Raw genomic sequence first — 22,786 nt, 5'->3', positions numbered from 1 at the left:
GTATCTCTAATTGGCTCCCTCAGTTTTTCTTGAAAGATCATGGTTGCTGGTGAATAAAATTCTCCTCTTTCTAAGAGGTGTCCACTCCTTTTTCCTCAGATATAGTTGTCAACTGACAGGAACCCGAGAATCAGGAATTTTGGCAGGACAGGATAGTCTTTGAAGAGACTGTGGTAAGGAAGGCGAGTCTTGTTTCTGAAACAGATGTTTTGGGACTATTGGAAGTTCCTCAGCGTCAGGGTCCTGCTGGGTTACTAGCGAGTTTGGCAGTACATCTTGCTGCCTTTAGCTTAATCCTGTGAATCTGGGAGCACAGTGGGAATAAGAGGAGTCTTGGAATGCTCTGCTCAGCATCAGTAACACACTGTACGTTTCACTAGAGAATACTTTCCCCATCTGAAATGGTAATTGGGTCCTCCTAGATTCAAGTCTTCTTGGCTTTCTGGCAAAGGGTAGGTGCACTCTGCCAGACAACATATCTCTTAGTGTGTTGTACGGATTACATAATTTAGCACAAGAGCTAGGTCAGCACTGGCCCTAGCCTGTCTTCTCTCTCTTGACAGCTGGAATAACTGCCTGAGGTATGCGTTGATCTGAGTGGCCTTGGAGAGAAAAGAAATCCCATAGCCTGCTTAAGCAGCTCAGAGAGAATAAACAAGGATCAGTCTAAGCAGGTCAGTTGTCTGTCCCTAGCTACAGGGTTTCCTCTGAAAAGTCCTAAGCAGTTGTCTGCCCTGGGTTATCAAGACTGAGTTGCATTCTCTGCTTCTGGACACACACACTCACACACACAAACACACACATACACACATACACATACACACAATGACACTTTCCCTTTTACTTCTGAGATACATCCTTTCTTGTCAAACCTCAATTTCTGATGTACATCTCTCTGTGCACATTTTCTTTTTTTGTTTTCTGTGCACATTTTTTTTTTTTTCTGCAGGCAGAACCAAGCTGTCTCCCTTTCCCCATCTGGAACATCATTCAAACAGGCGTTCAGCCTGTGACAATGTCTGGGTGAGTCGCAAGGAGGCTGGTTTCTTCGCGACGCACGCAGATTCCCAGGCAGGGTCCCGTCTCTAAGTCCGCCCTGCCCCTAGGGGCCCACAGCCGAGGCGGCTCCCTCCTCCTGTCCAAATAGCCGTGTCGCCGGGGGCTCCCGAGTTCAATGTCACGCGGGGCAGGAGCGGAGCGAGAGTGGCGGGAGAGAGAGCGAGAGCGTGCTCGGCGCGGACGGGCGGGCGGGCGGGGACTTGCGGCGGCCAGCAGAGGGCAGCCGCGGGAGGCGCTGGCGCGCGAGGGCTGAGCCTGGGCTGGCCTCGCCTGCCTCGCCTGCCTCGCGTCGCGTCGCCTCGCTCAGGGCAGCTGGAGCTTCAGCGCCAGCAGCGCCGAGCCCGGAGCGCAGCAGCCACTAAGGGCAGCGGCGGCGGCGGGAGCGAGGCGCGCAGCGAGGAGCGCGGGCGCGGGAGCGAAGCAGCAGCCGCCGCCGCCGCCTCCGCCGCCGCCGCCGTCGCCGCGACGGGCAGCCGGGCTTGTGGGCATCGGCCGCCGGCTCGAGCCCCCCGCTGCTGCTGCTGCTGCCGCCTGCCCGCCCCGGGCGCTCCGCTCCGTGTCCCCCGCGCCGGGCGGCCGGCGAGTCTGGAGCGCGCGCCGTCCGCCACCGCTGTCCTGCGGGCATGGAAGGAGGCGGCAAGCCCAACTCCTCGTCCAACAGCCGGGACGATGGCCACAGCGTCTTCCCCGCCAAGGCGCCCGCGACGGGCGCGGGGCCGGCGGCGGCCGACAAGCGCTTGGGGACCCCGCCGGGGGGCGGCGGGTCGGGCGCGAAGGAGCACGGCAACTCCGTGTGCTTCAAGGTGGACGGTGGCGGCGGCGGCGGCGAGGAGCCGGCCGGGGGCTTAGAGGACGCCGAGGGACCCCGGCGGCAGTACGGCTTCATGCAGAGGCAGTTCACCTCCATGCTGCAGCCCGGGGTCAACAAATTCTCCCTTCGTATGTTCGGAAGCCAGAAGGCGGTGGAGAAGGAGCAGGAAAGGGTTAAAACTGCAGGCTTCTGGATAATCCACCCGTACAGCGATTTCAGGTAAGGGCGCCCCACCCGCCCCTGCGACCGCGCCCTCGAGCGCGCAGCTGGGCTCCGGAGAGGAGAGGGAGAGAGGGCGCCCCGGGAATCGGAAAGAGAGAGAGATTGGGGGGCCCCGTAAGGGGATTGTTGCCGGCTGATCGGGCCCCACTCAACTAGTTTGCACCCATCGGGGAGTGGGTGTGGATGGATTGGGTGGAGGTGCTCCGAGTTCTACTTGCCCTGGAGCCCCGGGGACCAATCCTTCCTATGGGCACGACTCCTGAACTTTTGGGGAGGTAGATAGGTAGAAGGAGCCACGGTGATTTCCCACTCCCAAAGGGGAGCCTGTTAAGTTGGATCAAGGAAACTTTTTCTTGAAAAAGAATGAATGTTCAACAGCAGCCGGAAAGTGGAGTTTTTTATTGGGGGGGGGGGTGTTGAGACTCTCCTCTGTACGCTCTTAAGGCTCTCTCCACCAAGAATTGGGTTCCTCCCCCAAAGAAAAGAGGAGACAAGGGGCACCCGGAGATGGTGACTCATGGGTCGTCACTGTCCCCGAGGCTCTGCCCCCACCCCTTGGGGAGTGGGAAGATGTTTTCCATCCGCTTCCCGGCCGGCCCGGGGTGGCAGAGGTGGCCTCGGGCTCGGGCAGGGCTATTTGCGCTGCGTCTCCAGCCCGGGATGTCAGTTCGGCAAGGCGCTGCCCGGGACCAGCTGAAGCGCGGATGGCTGGAAGCCCCGAGTTCCCGAAAACTGATGTGGTGGTGGTGGGGACAATTCCCGAGCCTCCTTCCAGAAACCCCGCGGCACCCCCTCTTGACCTTGACCACAAGTCCACAAGACACAGTTCTGTCTCCAATTCCCAGCCCCGGAATAAGGGCTGATTGTCAGCTGTCAAGGGAAACTTAACAGAGAAGGAAGGAAAGTGTTTGAGAAGGAAGACGTCGCCTAATCTTCTTAGGTGTCGCCCATGTATTCATTCTGCTCTCAGCACGTTTAGCGATTGTCAAATGAAGGTCGTCAAGTGGATCCGCTGATTAGCGTTGAGCTCATACTGCAAAGCCCCCCCCCCCCTTTACAGTAACTCCAAGGAAGGTTGGGTTTCCCATCTACAATAGGACTGGTATCTCAAGGGAGCATGCATTTATGTCAATCTGGACTTGTTAAAAAAATAAAGGAAGGGGGATGAAAAGCGTACGAGTGTACATCAAGCAGTTTGCACAGGCTTCTACAAAGCTCGGATTCAGCGATGAAAAGCAGCCTTACTTTTGTGTATGTTCTGAAAGTAAGGAGAATCTTGGCCTTCCGCTCACTCCCTGAGTTCTGGGGAGCTGTCCACTGTTCTGAATGACATTAGTTGTAGCAAATCCATGCACACTTCAAAGCTTGTAGTAAGCGTCATCTAGCATATATTTTTGATACAACATACGCATATACTGACCTTTGATATTTATATATTCTGACGTTAAATGCATATTTAACCATACAGTTAAAGTACAGTACCGACAGGTACTTTGTCATAAAAATGCTTATAAAAGTGAATCTTAGGAAGTGTCTACTCTTAAGGTTTTTAAGGAGATATTATAAAAGCTTTATATTACATAGCTCATAGGGGATTTTCAACAGTGCTCATATTATAAAGGAAATAAATAAAAATGTATTTTTAACTAAGAAGAGTGTATCAGAAAAAATTTATAAATGTTCTTGTTATATAGTGTGTAAGATTGCCCTGTCTCGAAATTTAAAGGTTGAAATAAAAAGCTTGATACTCTTTCCATCAATCCCCAATAAAATGTCGCATACATGTTGCAAGAATTTCATGAAAAAGCTTTACATGGAAACAGCCTTCAAATCTTTATAAAAAAACACAAGTATGATCTTTTCAGAAATATATGTGGTTTAATAATCACATGCAAACCAATACTAATCTTTGTTAAATTTCATAGTCTATTGTTTATATATGACACTTTAGTTTCTTAAACAATACTTGAACAGTCACTACTACATAGGAACTAGATAACATTTGTAGGAAAATTGATACTTCCAGTTACAATTTGCACTTGTTTTCTAAAATATCAAACTGAAGAAGTAATCATATAAATACTTTTCTGCACGTGAAAGACACTTAAGTCTTTGTAGCTTAAATTGTTTTAATATGATGTCAGCACCAATTAAGTTTTCTCAAAATCTATAACTGATCAAGATTGTATAGGCCACACAAAATTCAAGCAGATTATTTTTCTTTAAATAATTCCAGATACAGTGTGGTGTGGAGAAGAACATTTGGATATAAAGAACCCAGAAGATTCACATTTTCCCCTTGGTGCTTTCATAAGCTTTTGCATGGCTAAGGCAGTTTGTTCAGCCTGTTCTCTGGCACCCATACACTGCTGCATGAGGCCTGAGCCTCTGCTCCAGGGCATGCCCTAACTTGAGCATCAGGGCTAACAAGCTCCTTGCCTGTCTCATGAAGAGCTCTGAGTGGGTTGCTTCCACTCCTCCCCCCCACCCTCCATGGCAGAGTCTGTTTCCACAGAGACTCTGGGAGAGCTAACTAGGTGCCACTTTTCCCGCTGGAGCCCAGAGTGCTCTAGCTATGCCTGTCTGGCAGGTAGTTTGCTCCTCTCTAAGTAGGGCACAGGACTGTATTTCTCTTCTTCTTCTGGAGAGGATGATGTTAGAAACCTGCAGAGAATAACGAAGAGTCAAATACTATCAAGACTATTAAGAATCCAGAGAATTTCTTGAGAAAAATGACAACAACCACCTTCTCTTTTTGTTTATAATTTGGGTGCTTACTGCTCACCCCAAGTAGAGAACTACAACTTTAAATTTTACTCTTACCTTTGTGTGGTGAAAACATGCCTCCATTCTGACTGAAGTTCTTGTGAGCAATGCATATGTATTGCATTTGCCAATTTAATATTTTTTGAGATTATAAAGAGTTATTAATTAGTAGCTCAACTTTTACTTTCACTCATGATTAAAATTAAAGCGGCAGTTGGCCAAGCATTGTGCTTTCACAATCTGTCAATAGTCACCCTGGAAGAATGACTGGAAGAAAATTGAGCACTTTTGTGGACAGTTATGTTAGTGGAGTGATCTACTCTTCTGCTGTGTTAGGGATTCTAGTACTATTTCATTGGATCATGCTGACATAAGGAATTTTTTAAAATTAATATGCTTATACCACGTATATTGCCAACATTTTATCTGGTAAGGGCGAGGGAAGATTTTCTATGTTAAAATAATTTTTCTACTGCTTTTTATCAATTAGTGTAAATAGCTGTGTCCTAAGTACATATGGACTCTAGAGACTGGAGTCACTTCCTTAAGACATTGCCATGACTGGTTTGCCAGCACTTCACTATGTTGATGTCTTTGCTGAAGGTAGCCCTCACTCATATTACAATCAGTCTGAGGGACACATTTTGTTTCCAGGAGCTGCTCTGGGGAAAAGAATGCAGCCTTCTGGGGCTTAAGGACTAATGAGCTCACTGTTGTGTTACCTTTGTGCTGAATGCATTTTCTATTCTCCCAGTAATTCTTCTTTAATTTACTCTCCATATCAGCATAGCCAAAATTATCCATAAGATTTTTGTTTCTCTGTTAGATTAATCCTTTTATACCTTATATTCATTTACATTTTTAAAAAATATCACTCTGGCAACTATTAGAACTAATTCAAGTGAAGTTATTTGAATGAGTTGGAAGTATCAGTTTAATTTAGTTACTTTTCTTAGTGTACATAGAATGTGTGTATATAGTTAATAAAAATTTTATTTTATAGATATTACAGTGGTACTGTATTAAAATGTTGTAAGATGTATTTCCCCCCTGAGCAACATTCCCTTTAAAACTTTTGGAAAATTGGTATAAATTGAGAACTATTGGGCAGATGCATCTTTAATAATTCATATTTAATAAGCTTGATTAGATTTTGAAATTGCATGCTGAATAATAAACAAAGTTTGAATGCTTTGTAATGATCTTTTCTCATTATTACAGGCTTATTTAACAAAACCTAAGTAGACTATTTTTGTTAAAAACACTGCAACAGAAAACAACATGAAAAACTAAGAGTTTAAATCCTAAACTTTTAAGATGGTAGCTCATATAATAATTGCGATTTTTTTAGCAATTCATTTAGTGAGCTATCACAAAATATATATTAATTAATCAGACTATCTGATGTAACTTTCATGTAATCATTTACTTTTTAAAGTCACTTCTTGTGTTTAGCAAGTAATTTAACTCATTTACTTTAAAAATTCTATTTTGGATGAGAAATTTAAAATACAATTTCTTGGTTTCTTTTAAGGACAGTACAATTGTTGCAGACCATTGGTGAAAAATACTAAACTATTTCAACATCTGTCACACATTTTCTTTATCATTTTGTGTAAAGAAGTAGTTAACTGGGTGGGAGAGATGGTACAAACAGCAAGTAATGCATTTGTCTTTCACACAGCTGAGCTAGATTTGAAACCTGGCACTACATATGGTGACCAGAATCCCTGCAGGAGTAATTGCTGAGAACAGAGCCATTAGTAAGCCCTGAACATTGCTGGGGATAGGCCTCATCCCAAAAGAAACTGCAGCAGCAAACTATGAACTTGACCAATAATATTTTGTTGCAGAGCTAAAACGTAAGAACAAAAATATCTGCATGGCTAGACAAACTACTTCCATATACAATTATTATTCTAATAGCAATTCCTTTGTGGAAGCATCTGTTGTACAATTTAGGGGAAATGGTAATAATCAGTAGTACAGTTTTGAATGTTTATGGTTGTGAAATTGTGCCTTCATATGTGTATAGGTCTTGCAGATGACATCTGTTTATAATTATGTGCACATAATAAAATATTAAGTAAATTATTACTATTAATATTATTTTGGTTTGGGGAAGTATGTAGCTATTTACAGGGCTAACTGTTGGCTTTGTACTCAGGAATCAATCTTGGAAGTGCAGGGATCTCTATGGGGTGCTAGGTATTAAATCCAGGTTAGTTCTATGCAAGAAATATGCCTGAATCTTTGTACTATCTCTCCAGGTTCACAAGTAGATTATTTTTAGTTGAATACTTAACTGACATATTTTATGTAAATTGACTTCATGACTCAAACACTTAATAACTTTTACTGTTCTTTAACTGTTGCATCTCATCATTGGCCACTAAGTTAAGGAAGAAAAAAGTAGCACTCATATATGCTCCAATTTTGTCATTTGACAATTTCCTTACAAATAGGTTTGTTTTATTTTATTTAATTATTATTTCTCTGTTTTTATTTTTTTATTTTTGGCTATCCATGGATGTATTTGGGGATTACTCTGACTTTGTTCTCAGGAATCACTGCTGGTAGGCTAACTCAAGGTTGCTCCCAGATTAACCAAGTGCAGAGCAAGCACCTTGTCCTCTGTACAGCGTTCTGTTCTGACCCCTTTATTCTATAGTTTTAGGACAGTTGCTTTTACTTTAAAGAAGAAATTGCACACACAGAGTTAGCAACTATTTATCTGTAATTTTAGATTTTTTCCCCTAGTATCTTGGTTTATACAGAGTGCTACAACAAACATCTTTAACCATTGTTTTTTTTTTTTTTTTTTTTTTTTTTTTTTTTTTTTTTTTTTTTAGATCCTTAAAGGATCCTTGTTCCTCTTAGAATATTTTGGCAGATCTATTTTGAGATGCAGGATCTTACATGATTTTCCACTACCCAAGTAAACTCATGCACCATCCCTCCCTCCCTGATTTCTAGCCATAAATATCAGTTTTTAGTTTTGACAAGATAAATGCCTTTCTGCTTTGAGATGTGACATTAGAACTTTAGATGTCACATTTAACTCCTCTGAAGTTTTATAGCCATTTATTTTCATTTGCATCTTACCTGTTTTCTCTGTCATTTAGATTTAGTTAATCACTGTGATGACCACCACCCTACCGCTTATGTTTTTTTTCTGGGCTTCATATCTTCAAATTTAGAATTATTTATTTATTTATTTATTTATTTATTTATTTATTTATTTATGTTTTTAGTCATATCTCCAATGTTCTGGGGTTACTCTTGTTTCTATACTCAGAAATCATTCCTGTTGGGCTCTAGGGACCATAAGAAATGTTGGAAATCAAACCCGGGCCAAACGTATACAAGGCAAGTACCCTACCCACTGTACTATTGCTCCAGCCCCTATAATTGTTTTTCTTTTTGTTTGTTTTTGTCTATAGACTTCTGGAGTTAAAATCTAAGTAGAATATACACTATGAGATCTATCATTATGTTTTAGTTTTATTTGCCTAATGTAATAAAAATGTACATAATTTCTTTGTTCTTTCTAAGTTTTCTCAAATGTATTATTAGTAAGCTATTTTTGATATATTTTTGATTAATCTATAACTGGGATTCACACACATATAATTTATGTTGGGAGGATAGCTTACTGGATGAGGCACATAATTTGCACATTGAAGGGCCAGGTATGATCCCTGGAATTACTTGGTCCCTCAGATACATGGTTTGATTTATTATAGCACAACATCCCCAAAAACAAAAAAAAAAAATTGTATGACTTGGTATGACTTAGCTCATTCAGGTCTTTTTTTTAACTAATTGTCACACTTCATTTAGCACATTTTAAAGTCAAAAAAGGAAAACATATTTGTTAGCTTATCTCTTTCTAAACAGTCGTCTGTTCCAGAACTTTTTTTGAGCGGGGAGTAAAACAGATTTTATTTGGAGGTACTGAGGAAGAAGAGTGAGAAAATAAGGAAGAGAATAACATGCTCAAGAGAGAGCACTGGCTTTTCCAAAGACAGAGAGATTCGGTATACAACCCTTCATGAAAGTAGGAAAGTACATATAATAAGAGGGGACGTGGGAATGACATGTGCTTGGACACCGTTTACCTAGGCAGCACATGGGCCTCCCCCAGAGCTTTAAACAAACAATCAATAGTTTTTTGTCCACCTCTTAAAAAATTTGGACAATTTATAGCAATGAAAGCTTACAACATAATCTTATGTTACTGACTTATTTCATTGATCATAGTGTTTTCAAGTTTCATCTTTCTTAAAGTATTTATCTATGTAGGTTTCCCAAGTAGTGGCCCATTTACTGGATATACCAAATTTTGTCTATAATGGGCATCAGGATCATATATACTTTATGGCCATTATTAATGTTTTACATGAACATTTTTTAGAATATTTTTATGAATAAATATATTTTTGAATTAAAATTGTTAGATCAACATAACATATATTTTTTACGTTTTATGGTTTTTTATTGTGGTGATTAGGGCTCACTCTTATCTTTATATTCAGGTTTCACACATGGTGATGCTTGGAAGATCATATGTGGTGCCAGGATTCAAACCAGGTCAGATGCATACAAGGCATTTTCTAGCCCTATTGGGTTTCTCTGGCCCACAAAACATCTTTTTGAAAACATTTATTTAATGAGAGGCTGGAGCAGTGACACAAGTGGTAAGGCATCTGCTTTGCCTGCACTAGCCAAGGACGGACCGCCTTTCGATCCCCTGGCATCCCATATGGTCCTCCAAGGGAGGAATGATTTCTGACTGCATAGTCAGGAGTAGTCCCTGAGCATCACTGTGTGTGCCCCCCAAAAATAAATGAATGGATAAATAATTTATTTCTAAATAAAACTGTACATATTTATTAGCCTTTATATGGCCTTCCTGTGTTCCATCTCTGACATTCTAAAGGGTCCCCAGAGCACTGCCAGGAGTAATTCCTGAAGGCAGAAATTGCAGAACTAGGAGTAACTCCTACGTATTGCAGGGTCTGGTCCCTATCCAAATAAGTAAATAAATTTTGAAGATGATAATGAGAGCTTTTTATCTCTCTGCAATAATATGTAATTTTTCTAAATTTCCTTATGTAAAAAACATAATTTCATATATTAAAGTTCCCTTCCCAATATACAGATAACTAAAGGAATCTACAGTCAAACAAAGTAGCACAGACATGGTGATATAAAGAGATAGTATAAACTGAACTACTGAACCAGTAATTCTTGTTTTTTAAATCTTGATTCTGTCACACCAACTCTTTTACATATAAGAAAGAAGAAAGATTGCTGGTGTAAATAATCTTCCAAATTTGCAGATTATTTGAAATATTTTCTTCTCCTTAAAATTATTCCAGAAATAACATAAATAAAGAAAAAAGATTCAGAAAAAAAAAACAAAAGAAAAAGGAAAATGCAAAGAATAGAAGACTATTTACAAGCATTCTGAAGGCTACAAATCTTTGTACAAAATTTTACTATTGGTTACAAAGAAATTTTTTTCGGTGTCTGTAGTCCTTCACCATTGTACCTGAAAAAAATCCAGGACATAAGAACAGGGCGGGAGACTTGAGGACTCGAAAACATCGCTACGTATATCTAAATATCTGAACCACAAAATCAACAAAATTGAAAACATAAGATTAAATTTAAACAACCTTATGATGTGTCTATCAAGGCTGGCTGGGGGATGGGTAGTAGGGAAACTAGGGTATTTCTGGAATATTGTATGCCTGCCTTAAATTCAACTATGTATCACTTTGTTCATCTTGGTGTCTTAATAAATTATTTTATAAAGAATAAAAAAAAGAAAAGAGATTGTAGGGAACCTAGACTTTAAGGGAGGATTTAAATAAGGATTAAATAAGGGCCTCCTTAGTGAATACAGAACTCTCAGTCCTAACATTAGAATGCTTGGAGCCAGGTCAAATCCCCAGGCAGGAAACAGGAGAAAAATACCTCCAATAGGATGTAGTTCAAGGTCTTCCAATAAAAAAAATCTTGTTTATTTCCTAATTACTTGGCTAAAAGCCACATATATTTACATAGAGACTATAATTATATTTAGGTATTCTATCATCTAATATCTAAGAGCAAAATATTGCAAGAGTTTGAGAAAAAGACTAAATTAAGAAGCAAATTAAGGTCCAGAGAAGAGAGGAGAAAGGAATAATAGCCAAATGCAATATTATTTTAAATATCTTATAAATGATTTCTTTAGAAAAATAATTTACCTATGCAAAAATCAATTAGCAAACCAGCAAAACCAAAAAAAACATGCCACAAAAATAATTTCTGAAAATAAGAACCTTGGATATGATTAATTAGCATATAAAGTGTAGGTAAATTTCTCAGTATTATTGATTAAATAGCAATGTATAGGGAAAAGACAAAAGAATCCATCAGGTTAAGTTCTATAAAAATATTCCCAGAATAAGAACAGCTATGAAAATGAACATATGGAATTTACAGAGACATTTAGAAAAACATCTTCTGGAGAGGCAAATGTATAATTTCTATTCTCTGAAATATGCAGACTACTCAGTAGTGTGAACAAAAGACCCAAATAAAATCACAAAGAATGCTTTGGAGTCAGTGAATCAGAAAAACAAACAAACAAAAAACCTACCCTAAAACTTTTCAATAAAGTTATATGGACAAAAGTGAGAAAACACTATATATAAATAGTACCCAAAAGGCAAGAAAATCCTTAAAGTGCTTACTTAAAAGATTTGATGTGAGGCCAGAATGATAGCACAGCAGTAGGGCATTTGCCTTGCATGCAGCTGACCCTAGCCAGGAGTAATCCCTGAGCATCACTGGGTGTGGAACAAAAACCAAAAAAAAAAAAAGAGATTTGATGTCCTGCTTTGCAATAATATAAACAGGAAACAACATAACAATATGTAATAGTACATAATAAATAAAATGATATATAAATATATAAATAGAAGATAATATATAAATAATATAAAATCAAAATAATATAAACAGGAAATCATGATTTAGAATGACAGAATTAATCAAAATCTTTGTTAGCAAGTTTCTTGATGATATACTTCCTTAACAAGGAGGAATTCTTCTATATTGTGCAGACATGAAAGATACTATATCGAATCTAATGTAGAGTAAAAAAAATTTTCTGGAGAATCTTAAGTAGCTTGATTTAAAGGAAAACAGTCTATACAGGGATAAGCAAACAGACAGCACAAAAAGAGTGATTTCAAGGACATTTGAAAGTAATATCAATCTGTGCTCATTATTTGGAACAAATATTTTAGGTTTATCTAAAATATTATAGGTTATATTTGATACAAACAAATTAAAAATGCCTTCATCAACCCTGGAATTAAATAAGACATCTAAAAGGAAAGCACATCACAGGGTATAACCTACCTTGTAATAATATCTAGATTTCATATTATAAATAATGTGATAAGAGACTGATTTAGCTAAAGATTATGGTTTACCTATTTAGTAGTGAAAAGATAATGGTGAGTCTAAAGATTTGGTGATATTAACTAAATTTGTGTCTGTTTTAAGAAGGCTAACTGGAGGGCCGGAGCGATAGTGCAGCGTTAGGGCGTTTGCCTTGCACGCGGCTGATCCAGGATGGACCTGGTTTTGATCCCAGGCGTTCCATCCCATCCCATATGGTACCCCAAGGCAGGAGCGGTTTCTGAGCACATAGCCAGGAGTAACTACTGAGGTCACAGGGTGTGCCCCTCCTAAAAGAAGGCTAACTGGAAATTAATGTGGAAAATTAAATAACTAGTAAATTTTCAAAATCTCCACTACACATCAAAAGAAATCATTAAGGAGAGTGAATTAACAGAGTGGGTTTGTATGGTAAATGGCATGGGGGAATGGCCTATATGTTCGTATAACATCTGTTTTTGTTGTTGTTTTTTTTGTTTGTTTTTGTTTTTGGGTCACACCCGGTAGCCAGGTCACACCTGGCTCTACGCTCAGAAATCGCTCCTGGCAGGCTCAGGGGACCATATGGGTTACTGGTATTTAAACCACCATCATTCGGCATGCATGACAAATGTTTTTTTTTTAATATAATTTTTATTTTGATCATAGTGGCTTACATATTGTTGACAATAATATTTTAGGTACATATTTACATAAAATCAGGGGGGATTCCCATCACCAAATTGTCCTCCCTACACCTCTGTTTTTGTCCTACCTCCCATATCCTCTTCCCTCACCCCCAGGGTTGCTAGAATATATGGTCTCCTCTGTATCTAGCCTACTGCTTAGTAGTCTTGCACCTGTTTGGTCCTGGTGCCTCCCTTATTTCCCCCCTCTAACTGGGGGGGCAGGACTAGCTAGTTCAAGTTACGTGGTTTTGTTTGAAGGAGAGAAAAGTAATAAACTGGGGTAAAAGTCTAATATGCCGAAAATAAGTGGAATTCTTCTAGAGGCTCTCATCATCGGTTTGAGAAACGAAGGAGAGAAAAAAGGTGAAACATTCCACCAGTACAAAAAGAAGTGTCAAAAATCCAGTGAGTACTCCAACAGTAACGACAAATACCAAGAAAAAAAAAACAAAAACAAAAACAAAAACAATACAAAAACAAAACAAAAACCCCACAAAAACAGAAACAATTGGAGCTCAGAAATCTGACCTTATCACCTAGCATCCTAGTTCTCTCAGCTATAAAATGAGGAAATAATGTGTAGTTTTTGAAAAGTATACTGTATGATGCCTATATATGGAGTTTAGTAATCATGCTTTATACATTATGCTACATGAGTTTTAAGATATTAAAGTGGAAGCATTTAAGAAATATACTCTATTTGAGAAAAGAATATGCTTTTTATGTACATAATAGATGGACTTTATGATTCTCCTTATGAAGATGAGTTTGTGAATGTGAGACCATGTACATGATATTCAATTTTTTTTCATCCTGTGGCAGTCTGGGTAGTGAAAACCCAATATGGTTTACAAAAAGCACATTTGTTTTTGAACCCAAGTTTAAAACCAATATATGTCCATAGGAACTTTATACTAAACTAGTGTCAGGAGGATGTAGATACAAATAAACCTTCGTTTAGAGGTTTATTAGGACAAGACATTTAAAAATTAGAATTATAGACATGAATTCTTGCCATTAGGGGGAAGAACATTCTCTCTTAAACAAGTCATTTAGTTTTAGGGTGAAGTATGTCATCACGATATATGATTGAAAAGAGATTCGTTATAGATGTATCAGTCTAAGTAATATACAAAATGTTAATTGAAAATATATTAGGAGCAAGAGGCTGTAAACATTTTATTGAAGATGATTTTGCATGCCTAAATATGCTGATTGAAGCAATTGATAGTAAAAAGTTAATTACAAAGTTCAGTATGATAGCTGATTATTATGATAAACACATTAGAATATATCAGAAATATTCCTATATACTAAGAACTTTAAGAAGAAAAAATACAGTAGAAATTGTATATAGCCTCTTAAAAGCCATTCTCCTTTTCCACTAAGAGAAAAACCTGCATTCTTTCTTTATTGTGCACTTGTACTCCATGCATTAAAACATATATCTTTTCAAATTTCTGTTTTTAAGTTTTCCCAATAGATACATAGGAATGAAATTGAGAACCATCTGGCAAATTCTTTTTAAATATTTGAGAACCCTCCCTATAGTGAATTCCATAGAGGGTGGATTTATTTGTACTTTGATCATATAATAGGGTTACTTTTCTTTATAACACTTACTGGTTCTTCATACTTAGTGCTGAATATTTTCATAGATGTGAACCTTTAAAATATTTTAGTTATGGGGTTACAGCTCACTGTACTTAATGCTTATACGTGGCTCTGGTAATTTTCAGGTGATCATTAAACAAGGGTAGACTGCATGTAAGGCAAGTGACTTAATCCAGATATTGTTTTTTCAGTCCTGAGAGGATAGCTTCCTGATTTTATTTTTATTTCTCTGATAGTAAGTGGTCATGAACATTTTTTAAAATGTACCTACTGTTCATCTTTGTATCTCTGGAGAAGTAGCTCTTAGGTTCTTACCATTTATTGATGTGTTTGTTGTTGAGGCTTATGAGTTCTTTATCTTGTTGTATGTATGAATTTCCTTCAATTCAGTGGGATGTCTTCGTGATTTAATTATGATTTCTTTAGCTGAGCAAAATCTTTTTAGTTTGTTGATTCTCTTCTATTATTATTATCATACTTTTGCTTTAGTTTCTTTTGACATTAAAATCAAATCCTGAAAGACCTAATGAGTGCAGTTGTTATGGATTGTATTGCCTATAGTTTTCTTTTATGTAGTGCTGTTTTCACATCTAATAAAAAATCCTCATTGATTAATTTTGAATTATATTTTTCTTCATGATGTAGACTACTGATCTTCCATTTTTGGTTGAAAATGAAAACAATTTGATCAAATCTGAAGTATTACTCCAGTGAACACACAAAAAATAAAAAAATAGAATAGCCCAATTATTGATATGGAAAAAGTCTTCTGGGTAAAGGTCAGACCAGACACAACATTCTTTTAAAACCTTATCTAATATTTCCAAAGCTGGCTATTTTTAATAGCAAAAGAGTCTGAAGTTTTCAAAGTTTTGTTATAGGGTAATCAAAATTAATATAAAATTACAAGGTAAAGCATCAGGTTTTGTAGAAGCTGCAGAAGTCATCCAGGATAGCAAGCTAAAATCATTGATGAATGAGCCCACACTGAGCAACAGATTTTCAATAGGGAAAAAATGGGCCTTCTATAGAAGAAAGATGCAACCTAAGAATTTTATAACTAGAGAGCTTAAAAAAAGGAAGAAAAAGAAAGACTGGCTGTCTCAGAAAGAATGAATATACAATTTTAGATTAAATTCAATTCTTAATTTCAATTAAAAAATAAGGCCCTAAGCATGATGCTAAATCTACTTTGCCTATGCTCTAGTAAATACAAGTACATAGCTGGAAGATGACAGCACATCTGTTTATAGCATCACTTTACTGAATATTTTAAGCCCACTGTTGAGACTTCTCAGAAACAAATGATTTATTTCAAAATAATGTTGATTGGCAATGTACCTGGTTACCAAAGAGCTCTGATGAGATAAGCAAGGAGATTAATGTTGTTTTCATTTTTGCTGACATGATGTCCTTTGTATAGTCCATTGATGAAGTAACAATTTCAGTATCTTTTATTGGGTCTGTTTTTTGGTTTTTAGGTCAGACTCAGCTGTGTTTAGGGCTTAATTCTTGGCTTTGTCCTTAGGGATTACCTATAGTGGTGTTTGAAGAACTAAATATATGGGTTGCTGAGTTTTGAACACAGCTTGGCCATATGCATCCTACCTACTGTATTATCTCTTGAGCCTCTTCAAAGTCTTATTTAAATAGGTGTCATATGGCCACAAATTATATTTATTGTGATTTTTCTATGGATTGGGGAAAATAATAGTAAACATAATATAAAAAATTAACTTTTCTGCATGCCATTAAAATTTATAATTCATGGGGGGATAAATATTAGTGTAAAATACATTTTTCAGGACGATTCCTAGGTTTAATGATAACTTTGAGAGATTCCAATAGAGGAAGTCACTGCAGATATGGTAGTACTAGCAGAATATTAATAAAAAAGTGAAGGTACTTATGATATAGACATTGCTTAAAAATATTAAATTATGTTTTACTTTTCTTTTAATAATTAAAAAGCAAAAATCAAGAAGTAATAGAGATTTATTTTAGAGGTGGGATTATGCATATGAGTTCTCTTATGTAGTAAATATTTACTGAGTGCTTAATTTATTTATAGAAGCTATGAAGTGATTTAAAGAAAAAAATGACAAAGAATGAAGTCAATTGATTGCCTCTTATAGAGTAGCAAAGACAATCACATTGAGCTATAATTTTAATAGAGGTAAAATGTATCAATAGAGGTAAAATGTGGAATTAGAAAAAATATTTATACATAACTATATTATGTATTAGTTATATTTTAGTATCTTTCATTTTTACAATTTTGGTAAATTCATCGCAAATAAATTGAATGAAATCTTTTTTGTACTTTTATAAACTATTTACTTTGTTTATATTTTGTTTAAAAAATCTACTATGCAATCTTTAAAATCACACTAAATAAAGTGAAGTTAGCATGAGCCTCTATTCCCTTATATGGCTGTCTTCCTAAGCATGAAATGTTCAAAGTAATGTGCTTGTGGTATCTGTGGTACTGATTTAGGAACAAATCTTAAAATCTTCAGTATTTTAATATTTAATTTTTTTTAGTTTATGGTTACCCTACTGTGATTGCAGAAAGTGTAAAGTTTTCCAGTCTTGTTATGAAAGTTAGTCAAGTCTAGATCATTTCTGTAGTGTGGGCTTAAAAAGACCTCTTGAAAAATAGCAAAGGAATTTACTTATTGGTTAAAATGTGAACTGAATCTGTAACTCCATCCTCAGTAAAATAGGGCTGATGTGTGTATACTTTTGTATCAAAAATCATGATGGAAATAGATAAAAGCTCTTAACCTACTTTCCTATCTTCAGTTTTTAACTTTATCATGCTTGCTAATTGCTTGGGTGTCCTTTAACCATCTATTTCCATGATTCTTTCCCAGAGGCTTGGTTTAATTTTAAAAGAGCAGTGTATTCAGCCCTAATTATGTGAGAACTCACAAGCAGCAAGAGATAGTATTGACCAAGATTTGTTCCTAAATCTGTACCACAGATACCACAAGCACATTACTGAGAACATTTCATGCTTAGGAAGAGAGCCATATAAGGTAATAGAGGCTCATGCTAAGTTCACTTTACTTAGTGTGATTTTAAAAAGTACATTTTTGTGGTTAATTTTTTATTTCTCTTCTAATTAAAACAAGGTGAATACCTGCAGATTCAAATATTTTTCATGACAGCTAACTGAATCTGAGATGTCTGTCACCTTAAATAGTTAGAATTCTATATATTCTATGTTTATAATATGACTTCTGTGTCTATAAATATAATTATTTCTTTTGATAAGCACACTTCTGTTCTAAATCAACTTAAGTATTTTTTAATATTTTATTTTTGATCAAGGTGGATTACATATCTTTCATAGTAATATTTTAGGTACATATTAACATTGAAATGGGGGGATTCGCACCAACTTGTTAAGTATTTTATGTCAGAGTTCTTACTTTAATTTAGTGTAAGAACTTATTTTAAAATATGTTTTAACAGGCCACATATATAAAAGGCTACAGATAATGGCCTGTTCTACAAATGATGGTCAAAAATGCAGCGCTACTTGCCAAGCTTTGTGTGTTACTTTATTCTGTATTTATGTCATTGTACTGAGCCTATTTACTAGTTACTATGGTACTATTTGTGCCATATTATTAGTTAGACAACCAGATTTTGGAGAAGTAAAGTGGCCAAGCAGTTTTCAATGAAGAAGTAGGGATTTGAATCCATTGATTTGGCTGAGTCCCCCAGGATCTTAACTACTGTCTTTTGTTTCCCAGAAGAATTAAATCATTTCATTTTTTTCTGGCTTTATAAAAATCAAGTGCTATTAGAATTCATTTATTTTTGGAATCTTACTATAGGAGTATTAATTATTGGCTAAATTTCCCATATTGAAAACTGGAAAATGGTGCTCAGTAGACAACTAATGGTGATCATATTCCTTTTTCAGTAGACAACTAATGGTAGTAGTATTCCTTTTTCAGTTAATCCTTCTGTTGAATTTTATGGTAAAAATCTAGTCAGTAGGAGCCGAAGCAGTGGCGCAGTGGTAGGGTGTTTGCCTTGAATGAGAATGACCTGGGGCAGGCTGCTGTTTGATCCCCTGGTGTCCCATATGGTCCCAAAAGCCAGGAACAATTTCTGAGCACATAGCCAGGAGTAACCTCTGACCATCACCAAGTGTGGCCCAAAAAGCAAAAAAAAAAAAAAAAAAAAAAAAAAAAAATCTAGTCATTACAAATTTATATTTTTATATTTATAAAGCTAAATATTTGATAGCAAGATGTGATGGTCAATCTTGAAAATGGATGTTTTCTTGTCTATGTAGGCAAATATATATATGTAAATATAAATAGTTGTCAAAGGTCTACTTAAGTTTAGTACTCCAGAAAAACTGACATGTAAAAACAATTTTACTTCCTAAAAATGTAATTTTTATTTCATTATTTTTATGGATTATTTTAAAATCTGTTTACATATCAAAATGAATAGACAAATAAAAAACAGTGAAGAGCTTTCCTGAAATTGAAGGCATTGGGATATATAAAAATAGAGGCTTTAAATCTTTAGCCACTGGCATTCAAGACATGCAGTTTCTACACGAAGGATCATTATTCACTATTAAATTGCAATATAGCTCTATATAAATATTAACTATTGGCTTATGAGCTTTAATACATTATTATAATAATGAAATGTAGTTGATTGAGAAAATTTAGGAGAGCTATTATTAGATAAAAGGCAGATAAATATGCAAGAAATTATATATGAAATTTTATATGGAACATACTTAAAATGCTATTAGGAAAAGGAAAATTTTTCTTTCTAGATTGGAAGAATCAACATCAATAGAATTATGATCCTATATAAACTATTATATAGATTTAATATAATTCCCATAACAATGTCAATGGCATAACTCAAGGACTTAGAAGGATTACTAATACATCTATATTTATAAAGCACCAGTTATAACTAAGGAAATTCTAAATAAATAGGTTGAAATATCACATTTCCTTACTTTAAACTATACAGAGATAAATCTACAGTAACCAAAACAGCATGGGATATTCTTGAGGATACTGATGAATGTATTTAACTTGAGCATAGAGATAAACTTTTAGATATATGGATAGCTACGACTGTATGAAATAAAGCTGAAAGTCTCTTTAACGAATTCTGTTGTGAAAACTGATGACCGCATGTAAAAAATAGAAACTGGAACTGTATCTCACACTATACACAATATTAAATTTAAATTCACCATAGACCTTAAAATTATATAAAAATACATAAGCTACATTGATGAAAATATAGGCAAAACACCTAAGAATCTGGACATTCATGATATCTTCAGTGATATGACAATGCTGACAAAGGTGACAAATAAATATAAACTATGGCGTTATAGTTAGTGGGTAAAGCTTTTGCATCCCTTAAAGCTAATCTTGGATAGATACAAAACACTATATATAGTTCCCTGTGCGCAGCCAGCAATGATGACATAGAATAAATCCAAGAGTATTGCAGTATATGGACCCTAAAATAAAATAAATGGGAAAGCATCAAAGAAAAGTTTTGGATGACAAAAACAAACTATTTAAAATTGAGACACTTTACTGAATGGGAGATATTTCTACAAAATATACCAGATAAAGGACTGCTATCTAGCACATATAATATATGAAGCTCTCATAGTTGTAGCAACAAAGAAACCAATAACTCAATAAAAAAGGGAAGATGATGACTTGTCAATGAAGGCACACATATATATGAATTGCCAGTAAATAATTGAAAAAAAAATGCCGTTACTTAATATCCTTAATATCGTATAAATTAAAATCCAGTCGTTGTGGATGGAGATGTGGTAGAAATGGAGCCCTCATTTACTGCAGTGGGAATGTTGTCTGGCTCAGCCTTTGTGAAAAACAGTATGATGGTTTCTCAGAAATCAGAAATACACGTGTCAGATAATCCAGTGATTTCACTCACTGTATCTATCTCCAAGCACAAAGAAACAAATTTGAAAAGTTTTACATTGTATGCTCATTGTAGTGCTCAGTCAAATAGTAAGTACTCATCAACAGATGAGTGGATAAAGCAGTTGTGGTATAGGGGGTCAACATAGACAGTTAATAGGGCACTTTCTGTGTCTGACCTGGGTTCTAGTCTCTGCACCCCATGTGATCTTCTGAGGCTGACAGGAAAGATTCTTGGGTACAAAACTGAGAATAAATAATGAGCATTGCTGAGTTTGGCTTGAAAACAAAATAAAAAATGAAATTGTGGTATAAATGAAATAGAATATGGCCAGCAGGCAGGATGAAATGGAGGAAGGCAAATGCTGGATGCTCTCACCAATCTTATTTAGGGTAACAAGACAAGGGAATGTAAGGTATGGAATGTGAGAAAGCTTTGAATCTGTGTAACAGAAATAAGAATGTCAAAGGGGATTGAAGGGAGGAGAGAGACGAGGCAAATGGGCCTTAAATGCTTTGGCAATTATAAGAATACTTCAAAACTGTGAGATCAAAGTCTGATAGCATAACTGAGAAAAGTGGTAAAATGAGATGGGACAGAATGAGATGAGATGTAGATGAGAAGAATCCTATGAATAGTGAGGACATATTGCTGCTTTATGTGTGTGTGTGTGTGTGTGTGTGTGTGTGTGTTTGGGCCACACCCGGTGATGCTCAGGGGTTACTACTGGCTATGTGCTCAGAAATCGCTCCTGGTGAGGGGGACCTATGGGACACCAAGGTTCCATCCTTGGTCAATCCCAGGTCAGCCGCATGCAAGGCAAACTCCCAACTCCTGCCCCACCACTCTGGCCTCAGATATTGCCACTCTAATAATGGGTATGGTGTAGTATCATTGTCTGTCTAAAGCATTAAACACTATTTCATTAAAAAAAATAAACACTGAATTAAGCAGAGAAAATATTAAACAAATTACTCTAAAACAGATAATCTAGGCAATTTGTAATGAAACTGAAATATATTTGTCTTAGTGATTCTTTGAAGCACCATAGATATTAAGATCGATTTAATACTAAATTATTAATCATTTTACGTATGTAGTCCACAAAATAACCCAGGATATAATGGTGAACAAGGGAAACATCTGATAATGAGAAGTAATTACTATTAGTAAAAAAAAATACCAAAATTTTAAATATAAGAAAAGATAGAGCATAGATTTATTCTAATTCAGAAAGTTAGTAAAGTCTAAGTTAAAATTTGATAACCATTAGACTATGTATATAGTACAGGGGTAAAAGCTTTTGCCTTAAATACTGCTGACTTTGTTAAGATTCCTGGTACTACCTGACTCCCTGACCCACACCAGGTCAAAAGAACTGGGAGAAATACCTGATTTCTGCCAGGTTTTGCCACAATAATAACTATTACTACTATAGATAATTCAGTAGTTTCAGTGTAGATAAGGAGGTAACTGAAATGTTCCCAAATAATAGTTGTAAAGAGTCAAGTACAGGTAACGTTTTGATGATTTCCATTTACTATTAATTGTATAGGTAAGATGGAGTGGTGATAGACAATTAGATACATAGAAAAGTAGGTGGTTTTTAAATATTTCTCTTTTCACATGGCTATGTTATCTTCACATACTCTGTCTGATTTTTCACTGGCACAATTATGTTTAAATATATTTCCATTCAGGATCAGATATTTCACAAATTTTTGAACACATAAAAGATTATTACTTCATTTGTATTCTCTTGGAATTCATTGATAATTTATATTCCATTATCTTGAGATCACACACATTTCTGGTTTTAGAAGGAAATTTTAGGCATTCTATTCTTACCCCCATTTTATTTTCAAATTTTTTCCACAGCATTTGTCTTCTATCTTCTATTGATTCTATTTTTTTGCTAGTTTATCTTAGTAGAAAGAATGTCTTCTTGTAAGACATGCTCTTTAAATTATGAGAAATAATTGTTTTTTTAAATTTCTAGTATGAAAATAAAATATTAGATATTTTAATAGGGCAATGATGTGGCTGATTTAATGTGATATGATTTATGTATGGAAAACATATTATTTGTTATATAATATGTTCTATGTAGAGCTATTTATAGAGAACTACTACGTTTTTATAGATATGCAATAATATCCATATTAAAATGACTATATTAAGACTATAATCAGCCATCTGAGTTATACTCTTGATC

General features: G+C 36.3%; 1 protein-coding gene across 1 annotated transcript in view; it reads left to right on the top strand.

Annotated features, from left to right (window-relative positions):
• Positions 1 to 1,611: 1,611 nt before the first annotated feature.
• The window catches only part of HCN1 (hyperpolarization activated cyclic nucleotide gated potassium channel 1), a 351,288-nt gene continuing 330,113 nt past the window's right edge, over positions 1,612 to 22,786 (top strand). The window contains exon 1 of the mRNA XM_049768369.1: positions 1,612 to 2,089. Coding sequence (XP_049624326.1) covers positions 1,683 to 2,089 — 407 coding nt within the window. The 5' untranslated portion in view covers positions 1,612 to 1,682. The remainder of the gene's footprint in view (positions 2,090 to 22,786) is intronic.

This window comes from Suncus etruscus, chromosome 2 (assembly GCF_024139225.1).
Source record: "Suncus etruscus isolate mSunEtr1 chromosome 2, mSunEtr1.pri.cur, whole genome shotgun sequence".
NCBI lineage: Eukaryota > Metazoa > Chordata > Mammalia > Eulipotyphla > Soricidae > Suncus > Suncus etruscus.
Note: the sequence above shows the minus strand (reverse complement) of the source record. Positions and strands in the feature narration are given on the sequence as shown.